This window comes from Echinops telfairi, unplaced genomic scaffold (genome assembly GCF_000313985.2).
Source record: "Echinops telfairi isolate 266 unplaced genomic scaffold, ASM31398v2 ScPeMD7_5592;HRSCAF=6446, whole genome shotgun sequence".
NCBI classification, from domain to species: Eukaryota; Metazoa; Chordata; class Mammalia; order Afrosoricida; family Tenrecidae; genus Echinops; species Echinops telfairi.
In genome coordinates, this window is record NW_022109491.1 from 31,121,932 (window position 1) to 31,132,958 (window position 11,027).

An 11,027-nucleotide genomic window follows, 5' to 3' on the forward strand; every position below is an offset into this window, starting at 1 on the left:
CTCCCCTCAGTGGAGGCTCAAAAATGTAGTTGGCTTTCTCAGAGATACACCTGATTCTGACACCTCCTCTCTGGGGCCGGAGTCGGTGTAAGCTGGGTTGTTGTTTGCCCTCACCGCTGGCCCCAGGGCTTAAGGAGATGGCCAGTATGATGTTGAGTGAAAGGGCCAGGCTTAGCCTAATGACTTTCCCCTAGGAAGTTTCTAATTCACCCATGAAACAGTGTAAAATGCAGTTGGTGTAAATTCCGGAGCCACTCAACCTGTGACGCTTAGACGGTTCACTGTATGTCTGGGACGGGAGGGCAGGCTGGCCATGACATCCGTCACCCGCTGGCTGGCTGGTGAGTGCCCCCTTCCGCCCTCACTGCTCCCTGAGCACCCCTTCCAAAGCTGCCTGCTCCGTTGCGGACGACCACCTTCCCCGAAGAAGAAGAGGAGCTGCCTTTGGTCAAGGGTATCCCAGCCAGCTGCGCTGGAGCCCCTGCAAGCATCTCCAAACAAGCTCTTAGCGGAGCATCCAAATCTAAGGACAGAGTTGATGGAAACAACCAGCATGCACTGCCCTTGAAGTTTCCTTCAAGGTGAAAAAGAGAAGAAAAGGCCCCGGGGATGGCTACACCCCTTTCCACTCTGTACGTTTTTTACCTTCTCTGGGCGCACATGGACTGAGCGTTAGCGGAATCTGGTAAAGAAAACCGTGTAGGGTGGCGTGGCTCCCGGATTCCTGGAACCCTGGTTCTCTTGGAGCAGCACGCTGCCATGGGCCCTGTTCTTGGCCCCAGCCTCTGGCACCAGCCTCCCTGTTCTTGGTTCAGCTCCTCCCTGGGGGTGGCACCGGGGGGCCTAGAGCAATTCTGAGAAGGATTGTCCCCCGGGAACCAACTAATGATTGGAAGGAAGCCCCCCAAGGATGTCGCCCAGGAAGCTTTCTAAAGCCAAGGTCAGGCATTCAGGACATCCTGAGAATTAAGAGGGTGCAGTGTTGGTAGGGGCTACGAGCTAAGTAACTGGGTTTCCCACTTAGAGGATAATGGTGAAAATTCGCTCTACAGAAAAATGCTGAAACCCTTTCTGGGAAGAGCCAAGGCTTGACCACCAGGCATTGCCCCTCCCACCTGCTGCGATCTTGGGCCTTCTTAGCTGCCCACTGGCCTCTGTTGAAGGGAGGGCTGTGTGCCATCCTGAGCCCAGGGCCGTGCCAGGCAGGCAGGGAAGGCTTCTGGGCCCTTGGGGGTCGTGGGGAGGCTTAACTTTCTCAAAAAGCCCCCCTACTCACTCCGGTGGCGTTTCCCGAGCCCCCGGCACACAGGACGCTCCTGGTACCCGTCCCTGTAAGTGCTTCTGCCCCTCCCTGGCCCATCTCCCGGAACCAGATGGAAGGTGGCGGGCTAGAAGAGAGTGTTTTGTTTTTCTCCTCTCCTTCCCTGAGAGCAGCCCTCTTGCTTCCTGTTTACCAGTGGCCCTGCCCCCGCGGGAATTGGCTGTGGGTTGATGAGAAGGTTGGGGGTGGTGGTGGTGGTGGTGCTTCAAGTAGACTCTGAGAGACGTCTGCTCTGCTCAGCTTCTGCCCTGGAAGGAAGAGGGGCAACGGAACTGGGGGTGGGGGGTTGAGGATGCCCCATTGTTAGAGTCACTTCACAGGCTTCCTAACTTTCACTGATGTTGCAGTCTTGAAGCTGGTGGTTCTGTCCCCTCCCGATGTCCTGTGCTGAGTGTCTGAGGCGGGACCAGGGCACTGCTTTTCTTGGCCGGCTGCAGAAACGTTCCTTGCCCCAGCCTCCCCTGCCGGCCCCCAGCGAGCTAAGCGATGACCATGCCCGGTGCCTCCTACTCTGGGTCCAGTGTGTGTGTCTCCTGAATAGGAATGTGCCCTCCCAGTCCCTGCACCCAGGATGAAGCTGCCATCAGCCCTCTCTTTTTTTCCCTCTCCCATCAACTGTCACCACACTCCGGTTTCGTTTCCTCTGCTGCTGGGAGTGGGGACAGGAGACCAGAGCCCTGACTGACCGTAGCCTCCCTCCCAGCCCCTGCCCCAGCCCTGCTCACAGGGCTTTACCCCGGAGGCCTGGGTTTTGCTTTGGGAAGAGTGGTTGTTTATGTAGGATGTGTCCTGCCCAGAGCGAGCCTCCTTCCAGGCCCAGGGCTCGGAGGTGCTTCTTCATGGGCCTGGTGTGAGGCCCAGGGACCTCTTTCAGGCTTTAGCGTCTGCCCCAGTTGTTGGACATCCCAGCCCCTCTGTTGTGCTGCTAATGACAACAGTCACGTAGCACTCTGTCTCCCTTCACTGCTCTCTGCCCCAGGACACCTACCTGTAGAAGGCTCTCTAACAAGCAAAAAGAGAAGCCGGGCCCCTGCCTGCCCCTTGCAGGAGCTGTGCCCAGCTCTGGCATGGTGAAGCTGTCCCCTCCATCCTTGCCACCCCCCTAGCCCGGGGAGGCCGCAGCCTTTGAGAGTCTCCTTGACAACAGGATGGATCGGTTAAAAATAACCTGTGTGCACGTGTGTGTGCACGCGCGCCCTCTCCTCCTCCTGTTCAAGCTGGGTCCCCGTGGCTTCTCCATCCTCCTGGAGAGCATCGGCTGTTGGAGGCCTCCAGAAGGCCCAGAGGCAGACTTCGAAGCCCCAAAGCATAGGGGGTGATCCAGACAGTCATGCAGAGCGTCCCCCAAATCCTTTGAAAAACAACCAACCGAGCCATCAGAAAAGAAACGTGTGTTTCTGGCGAAGGTTTTACGCAGCAGTGTAGGTTCCCGGACACGTTCGAATGGGAGGGTATGCAGCATGTTTCGTCGTCTTCGCCTTGCCTAGCTCCTTCCTTCCCTTGTGCTCCTCTGCCTGTCAAACTGGTGGTTGGCTTTTGGCTCCCCCTTGCTGGTTTTCTGTTGAAGGAGCACAGTGCTTATGGGTGGTGTTTGGGATTTTGTGAACCAGCCTGTTTGGAGCTAAAAGGAGACCTCCAGGGCGTGTCCTCTCAGGCTGGGGAAGTCCTCTGGGCTCAGCCTCCTCTTCTCCTCTCCCTGGTAGCTGCGATGGGCATGGTTGTGAAGTTAACACAGAATGCAAACCGATTTTCAGTGCCCCACCCTTGTAGGGTGTAAGCCTGGGGGCACCATCGCCATGGGCAGAGGTGAGGGCCTGGTGACACCCAAGCCCAGTCCCTGTTTGCTGTCTTGAGCTACAAAGAGCATGTAATTTCTCCTCAGGACCCACCTCCCCAACATCCCATGTGTGGCTAGATGGCTGCTCCCTCTGCACACACACAGGCCTGCTCCCCAGGAGACACAAGCCATCTGGCACATGTCGGGGCAGTGTTGGGATCGCCGTTAGTCCCATCTGTCCTGGTTACCTGACTGTGCCAGGGCCCTCAAGCCCCGTGGTCCTTCCCCTCAGGTTCCCATGACAAGTGTACATGTCTCAGTGTTTTAGCAGGCTTTTCTGACCGTCCCTCTTCTGTGTTTCCACCGTCTAGGAGTCAGAGTCTGAAGTAAAGGCTGAGGGAGAGACTGCATCAGACAGTGAGAGTCGAGCAGACCCCGCTCCCCCGCCGACCTCTGCGGATGATACCCCTGAGGTCCTCAACAGGGCCCTTTCCAACTTGTCTTCAAGGTAATCTGACCTAAGGATGCAGGTGCCCTTGGGGGCTTCGGATCATGTCCTAGGGCCACAGAAGACCCACTGCCCTCACAGAGCCACTTCCGTTGACCTGTGGTGGGGAAGCTGGCCTACTTCCTTCAGCCTCAGTCTGCCCTGCCTCTGCCTAGGACTCACTTTCTGCAGAAGAGTAGGGCAGAGTTGAGCGTGACCCAGTGCTCAGTATGAGACTGAGCTCCGTGGGTAGCCGGGAGAAGGACCACCCAGCCTGGAGGGTTCTGGCCCTTGAGGAGAGCTCCGGACCTGGGCTGATGAGTGCATTCCAGCAAGAAGGGACATTCTGGACCAGGACTGGGGTACACAGTCGTGGCAGATACAGAGTATGACAAGAGAGAGCATACTGGGGTTTGTAATCGCTGGGCTTCTTTTCCCAGAGGGACCCACAATTCTGGTTAATAATGGCTATACAGACCCATCTATCCATTGTGAACATTTCCTCAAAAATTCTGCAGGAAGACATTTGTGTTAGTCTGGGTGGATTGGGAAACATATTCAGACACACTCATATGTGTCTAAGAAAGAACTTTATATACAAGAGCAATTGAATATTGAGAAAAGATTCCAACCCTGTCTAGATCAAGTCCATCAGTCCGATATTAGCCCTTGTGTCTGATGCTAGTCTATAAATTCCTCTTCAGACTCACAAAACACATGCAATGACGCCGAATGCAGGAAGGTCACAGGCCAGTGGGTGGGAAGTCTTGTGGATCCAGTAGCAGTGTAAGCACCCCAGCACTGGCAGGGGTCTCCACCTGGCTCCTTCAGTTCCAGGGCTCTAGCGTAGCTCTATGTGTCTTGTCATCAGGAATATGAAGCAGAGAGTGTGTGTCAGCCCTCCTGAGGTCATCAGCTGCAGTCTGATCTGATTGACGGGCTAGACCCCACCCCTTCGCAATTTGACAGGAGATTGTCATGACCACAACCTTGAAAAGGATCTCAGCTTGTGTGAATCGAGGGTGAACGCTTTTGGCCCGCGGGAACCTCATTCTTCAAACATCAGTTATGTGGGTAGATTAAAAACGTGAATGATAAGGATCTCCTCCCCAAACAAAACAAACCGATTACCTGGAAGTGAGCGTTAGTATGTGCGCTGGCTGCTCATCCCTTGAGAAGGCTGTACTGTGCAGGGCTTAAAGGCATGGGTTCTGGAGCCTAGCCCCCGGGAAACAAACCCTGTTTCGCCTTTTGCCAGCCATCTGACCTACCTGCCTCAATTTCCTCATCTGTAAAAACTAGTTATTCTCAAGGTTGGGTGAGTTGACAAATGTGACGTCCTACTAGAAGTGCTGGACACATATTTGTGCTATTTTATCATTGTTTATGGTCATTAGCAGCGCGGGATAATTGCAATGCAGGATCCTGCTGTGGGGAAAATGTGCACGGTTTTTCCTCAGAGGTAGTCACAGAGTCCTTTAAATAGATACAGGAGCAGGGGCACCCACTTTCCTTGCCTGTGTTACCCAATTACTTCCTTAAGATGTAAACTGGGCACATCCTTCTTCAGGCCTTGGGGCACCTGCTGAGTTTGGCTGTAGGTGAGGCCATGGCACTAGTGGCGGCAGGTGGCTAGCCCCTCCAGCAAGGCAAAGAACACGTTGCTGGAGGGGCTTGATCCCAGGAAGTGGCACTCTCACCCCCACCCCAGGGTTTGGGCTCTGGTTCTTTCCAGGCGCCTAACTGCTGTGTTCTCTTTCCCCTACTCTCGTTTTAACCTAGATGGAAGAACTGGTGGGTGAGAGGCATCCTGACCTTGGCCATGATTGCGTTTTTCTTCATCATCATTTACCTGGGACCGATGGTTTTAATGATGATCGTAAGTGCAGCCTCCTTTAGTTTCGCGTTCACTGTCTGTCTTTTTTTTTTTCCTGCGGGGCTGGGCTTCTTAGAGACTAGGTGTTGGGGAGTCTAGGATTCCTGGGACATTTCTGCCTTCGAACGCATGAGGCTTCTCACCTCCCAGCAGCCCATGGGCGGACGTGGACACAGACCCAGTATTCGTCATTGAAGATGTCCCCCGCTTGTGCTTGTATTATTCCAGCTGATTAAAGGGTGACCCTCATGTCACGAACGGCACTGTGTCCTCTCAAGTTAGCTTGTGTATGTGTTTCCTCACTTCTATGCCTCTGGCTGTCACGTGAACGTCGACTATTGAATCAGGAAGGCCAGAGACGAATTGATGGCTTTGAATTATGTTCCTCATAATTATTCATAATTCTTCCATATGAAGAATATTGCAAGTACCATGGACTGCCAAAAGAACAAACAAATCTGTCTTGGAAGAAGTACAGCAAGAATGCTTATTAGTGGCCAGGCTGATGAGATTTCTTCTTACGCACGTACTTTGGGGATGTTGTGAGGAGAGACCGGTCCCTGGAGACGGACATCAAACTTGGTAAAGTAGAGGGGCAGCCAAAGAGAGGGAGGCGCTCAACAAGTGGCTGCAACAGTGGGCTCAGCACAAGAACAGTTGTGTGGATGGTTCCGGACCGGGGTGCTTTGTACTGTTGTACACAGGGGCCCTAGCAACCAGAACATGCCGGTGGCTGTAATCCCATTCTGGCGGGGAGGGGGGCTACTTAAATGAATGAGGGCAGATTAGTGTACAAACGAGATTAAGTCCCTTCAAATGCAAGTGGGATTAAACAAGCTACCCAAGCTGGCACAGAGAAGAGAGGTGCCAAGCCACATGAAGGCCGCCCCAGCCAACCGAAAGAAAGCAAGCCTTCCTGTAGAGCCCGTGCTTTGAAATCAGACTTTGAGCCTCCGAAACTGAACGAGAATATACTTTCATTTGTTAAAACCACTCCTTTTTAGTAGCACTGGATAACGAAGGCACCTGCGCATGTCTTTAAACGACTCTTGGTTTTACTCTGTTCTGGGGCCTCACCCGTGGGCTGGGGGTTTCCTTAAGAAATGCCGGTCTGTAGTGCTTCTCCCTCTCCGACAGGGGCAAGTGATTGACAGCTGAGTGCTGAGCAGCCCAGCCGAGGTTTTCCCTAGAAATTCACATTCACAGTCAGGAGGGGAAAGGGTCTGGTTGAATTCTAGACTAAAAAGTTAATTTGAATCACAGGGCATGCATTTATTGCAAGAAACTGGCTGCAGTCACATGAAGGGCTGCATTGCCTTGTGGGATGGTGTGAGACAGGGAGGCGGAGGAGGGGAGCAGAATCATCGGCCCGGCGGTTTTCTTTGTGGTTTTTGTTGAAGCACACTGTCGTATCAAATACCACACCTGGGGGGCTCTCAAGAACAGTGATCTTTTCTCATCGTTCTTGAGGGTATGTGCCCACAGCAGGGCTGTGTTGATTTCTTCTGAGCAGTTTGAGAGAGCAATGGTTCTGTGCCTCTCCTAGTTTGGATAACTGCTAGCAATCCTTGGTGTTCCTTTGAATCTACCAGCGCTGTCACAGGGCCTCTTCATGTCTGTCCTGTCCCCCCCCCCCCCTTTTAAGACGCCACCCAGAAGGGCCTAGAACTCAGCCTGCTCCAGTAGACTTACTGATGATGTCATCAAAGAAAGGCCCGACGTTCCCAACCAAGGTCATATATACAGATACTCGGGCTTGACCGATAGCATGTGTTTTGGCGACATAATTGAAAACATAACCTGTTGGTTTTACACCCAAGGTCAGAAGGATTGGGGAATCAGCCAGTGACCTGGTTTTCCTGTGTCCTGCAGGTGATGTGTGTGCAAATTAAGTGTTTCCAGGAGATAATCACCATTGGCTACAATGTCTACCACTCCTACGACCTGCCCTGGTTCAGGACCCTCAGCTGGTAAGCCCTCTCACCTCCGCAGGGATCCATAGCAGGTGGCCCAAGTGCCTTGGGGGTGATGTTGACCGTGGTGGGAGGAAGGAGGCCACTGGGGTGATGGCTGCGTACTCGCGCAGCCCCTTTGAGCCTGGAGTATTCCGTAGGTGAGACTGTGTGGCGTGGCTGGGCTTTGAGGCATCTTTGGTGGTCGCGCACCAGGCGTCTGGAATCTTTCCAGAAGAAACTAGACCAGCTGTACCCGTGGCCACATTCGCCCTGGTCTTTGGGCTCCTCAGATGTGGCACAAGGACCCCCCTTTTCTGGGTTAATCTATGTCCCCGGTAGTAGCATCCAGTGTTGGTTGCCCCCTTTCCCAGGAAAGGGCTCTGTGGACATGAGAGTCTCGACCGCCACACTTTGCCCAGGTTTCCGATGAGCAGCCCCGGCTGTGCGGTGGCTAAGGTTTATGGTTTGAACCTACCCAGCTGCTCTCACAGGAGAGGAGAGGAGACCTGGCAGTCTACTTCTGTAAGGAACCCCGCGGGGTGGTTCTGCTTTGCCATACAGGGTCGCTGTGAGTAAGAATCTGCTGGACTGCACTCGGCCACAGATAGATGATGTCTGACCAGAGACAGATGCAAATGCCGGCTCCTCACTCCACCATGTGAGCACAGGCTTTGATTTTGACCACAAAAGCTGGGGTCGAGAGTCATGCTTTGGCGGAGGGACCTGGATGAGTTCAGACTCCTAGAGACGTCTTCCCACCATGCAGCAGGGCAGCCTGCCTCCTGGTGAACCCGGTGAAGATGGTAGCCGACTCTGTGGCTGGAAAGCAGTGTGTTGAATTTCCAGAATATCTTAGGAGGTCCGACTTCTGAACTGTGGTCATTTAACTGAAGGAAGTTTTTTGCTTTTGTGTATACCCCCACCCACCCACGTAAGAGAAATTCTTCCCAAAAAGGGAGTCAAAGGGAATTCTACTCTCTTCCCTAGCTCAGGATCCTATCCAGAGTTCCTGGTGGTGGCCACATGGTTGTGCCATGAGGAGAGGGAGGAGCCGGGGCTTCTTCCCAGGAGCTTCCAGTGAGGAGATAGGCTCTTGAAGGTGTGCTGTCAGGGCCAGGTTTCAGAGAGGGAGCCGAGAGGAAGGGCCTTGATTCATTGCCTAGGAAATAAGTAACTGCTGTTTACTTTAGAAGTGCAGGGGCGGCAGATGTGTTCGGCCATGTGAGATTTGACAAAGCGGACTGAGCAGTGAGTGAAAAATGAGTGCAGTAGGGAAGTTTTGCCAGGCAGGAAAGCTGCAGGAGACAGGCAGAGGACACCTTTTTGATTCGAGTGGAGGCTTCTTCCGCTGGGGAGAATGGAAATCGGTTGGGGAGGAAATACAGAGTGCGCTTCAGAGCGTCTTGGGGTTTGATGGCTGAGCCCTGGTGGCACGGTGGGGCAAGCGGTGGACTGCTCACTGGGAGGTTGATGGCTCACTCACCAGAAGCTCTGCGGAAGAAAGAGGAGGCCACCTGCTCCCGTAAAGACCCTGTACAGGGCTGCTGTGAGTCGGATGCCTGGTGTGCGTTTTCCCTGGTTTGTGGAAACTTCAAGAGGGGGCAGTTACAAGTTTGTGATCAAGGGAGAGAGTGCAAGCCTCCGCGAGAGTCTGGATGAGCCTCCCACCGGCACTGTGAGCCGGGACCAGGGGGCTTGTGCGTGCTTGTGACTCCCCTGGGCCTCAAGGCAGTGCAGGACTGCTCCTCTCCAGCGCCCCCTCCACGTGACCTCACTGCCTGGGTTTGGGAAGCTGCCAGGGGTCCCCTGCGATGCGCTCACCTGTCTCTCTTTGCAGGTACTTCCTCCTGTGTGTAAACTATTTCTTCTACGGCGAAACCGTGACAGATTACTTCTTCACCCTGGTCCAGAGAGAGGAGCCTCTGCGGATTCTCAGCAAATACCACCGGTTCATTTCCTTTACTCTCTACCTGACAGGTATGCATGCGGTGGTTTGCCAGGTCGTGTGTGTGTGTGTGTGTGTGTGTGTGTGTGTGTGTGTGTGTGTGTTGCGTGACAGTTTCTGGGCTAATGTAGAGTTTTGATGGCATCATCTTGGACTACACCAGGGCTCAAACTGACAGCATAGTCAGATGCTGTACAGTGGCAGGTCTTTAACGAGAAACTGAGAGGCTGTCAGGTTTGGGGGCAGCTCGTTTGTACTGCCTGGCCTGTGTTCCAACCTCCCAATCACCTACTTTAGAGCCATGTTGTAGGAGAGACATGATAGCATGGGGGGAATTTCACTGGGTTTACATTTAAAAGGACTCTGTGACCTTTGGGGAACCAGGAACTTCATCCCTGAGACAGCTCTCATAATTTAGAGGTAAAACTCAGGGTTATTGTGAGGATTAAGTCAGGTGTGAATTTGATAGATATTAAGTGCATGTTAATAAAAGCTCAAGTAAAACTGTACTAAACCAAACCAAATTGACTACGGTTTGAGTTGATGCTGACTCATAGCAACCCTATAGGACCGGCTAGAACTGCCTGTGGGTTCTGAGACTGTAACTCTTTATGGGAGTAGAAAGCTTCATTTTTATCCTGAGGTAGTTTTGAACTGGTGACCTTACTGTTCGAAGCCCAACACGTAACCATTATGCCATCAGGGCTCCCGGCAGTTATGCTAATAATGCAAATTCTCCTGAGAGTTTATGGGGCTAGTTTTAGTCTGATCTTGTTTCTGATTCGCATGACAGCAATGGAAGGTTCTGTGAAGGACACCTGTGCTTTAACATGTAGCGTCCACTGCCAGAGGGCCTGTGCTCACCTGGCCCAGGATACTTGGAATGGCTGCCTCAGGCCCTGAACGCAGCCCCGAGGGCAGCACAGAGAGGTCAGGCTTGCTGGGATACAGGAGAGGCTGCTGGCCAGAACCGTCTTCAAGGCCCACACGTGGGTGGGAATCCCTTCTGGCTGCTACAGAAGGGGGGCTGCAGACATTTTTGCTGCCATCTGGGTCAGAGTGAGAAGGATGCCTGGCTGGCCTAGACTTCGTTTCATGTGGACCCCATCCCTCATTCTTAAGGGAACACCCCCCCCCCCAACCATACCCATTGTTATGACATCAGTTCTGACTCCTAGTGACCCTGTAGGACCGAGTCCATCTGCTGCACAGCGTCTCCCAGACTAGTCTATACAGAAGCGGACTGCTGCCTCTGTCTCCCACAGGAGATACAGGAGTGGCTGGTGGGTTTGAACTGTGACCTTTCCATTAGCACAGTGGTTCTCAACCTGTGGGTTGTGACCCCTTTGGAAGGTGGAAGGACCCTTTCACAGGGATCTGCCAATTCGTAACAGTAGCAAAATGACAGTGATGAAGTAGCAACGAAGATAATGTTATGGTTGGGGATCACCACCACGTGAGGCACTGTATGAAAGGGTCACGGCATCAGGAAGGTGGAGAACCCCTGCATTAGCAGCACAGGGGAGCACCGAACCACTGCACTTCCTGGCTTCCATTTTTTTTTAAATGTTTGAACCAATTTTTTATTTTTTTTATTTTTTTTTAAACATTTTATTAGGGGCTCATACAACTGTTATCCCAATCCATACACACATCAATTGTGTAA

General features: G+C 53.0%; 1 protein-coding gene across 1 annotated transcript in view; it reads left to right on the forward strand.

Annotated features, from left to right (window-relative positions):
• The first annotated feature begins 910 nt into the window (after positions 1–910).
• Positions 911–11,027, forward strand: part of CDS2 (CDP-diacylglycerol synthase 2) — a 25,650-nt gene continuing 15,533 nt past the window's right edge. The window contains exons 1-5 of the mRNA XM_004697848.2: positions 911–940; positions 3,470–3,606; positions 5,368–5,464; positions 7,334–7,431; positions 9,254–9,393. Of these exons, the coding sequence (XP_004697905.2) occupies positions 911–940; positions 3,470–3,606; positions 5,368–5,464; positions 7,334–7,431; positions 9,254–9,393 (502 nt within the window). The remainder of the gene's footprint in view (positions 941–3,469; positions 3,607–5,367; positions 5,465–7,333; positions 7,432–9,253; positions 9,394–11,027) is intronic.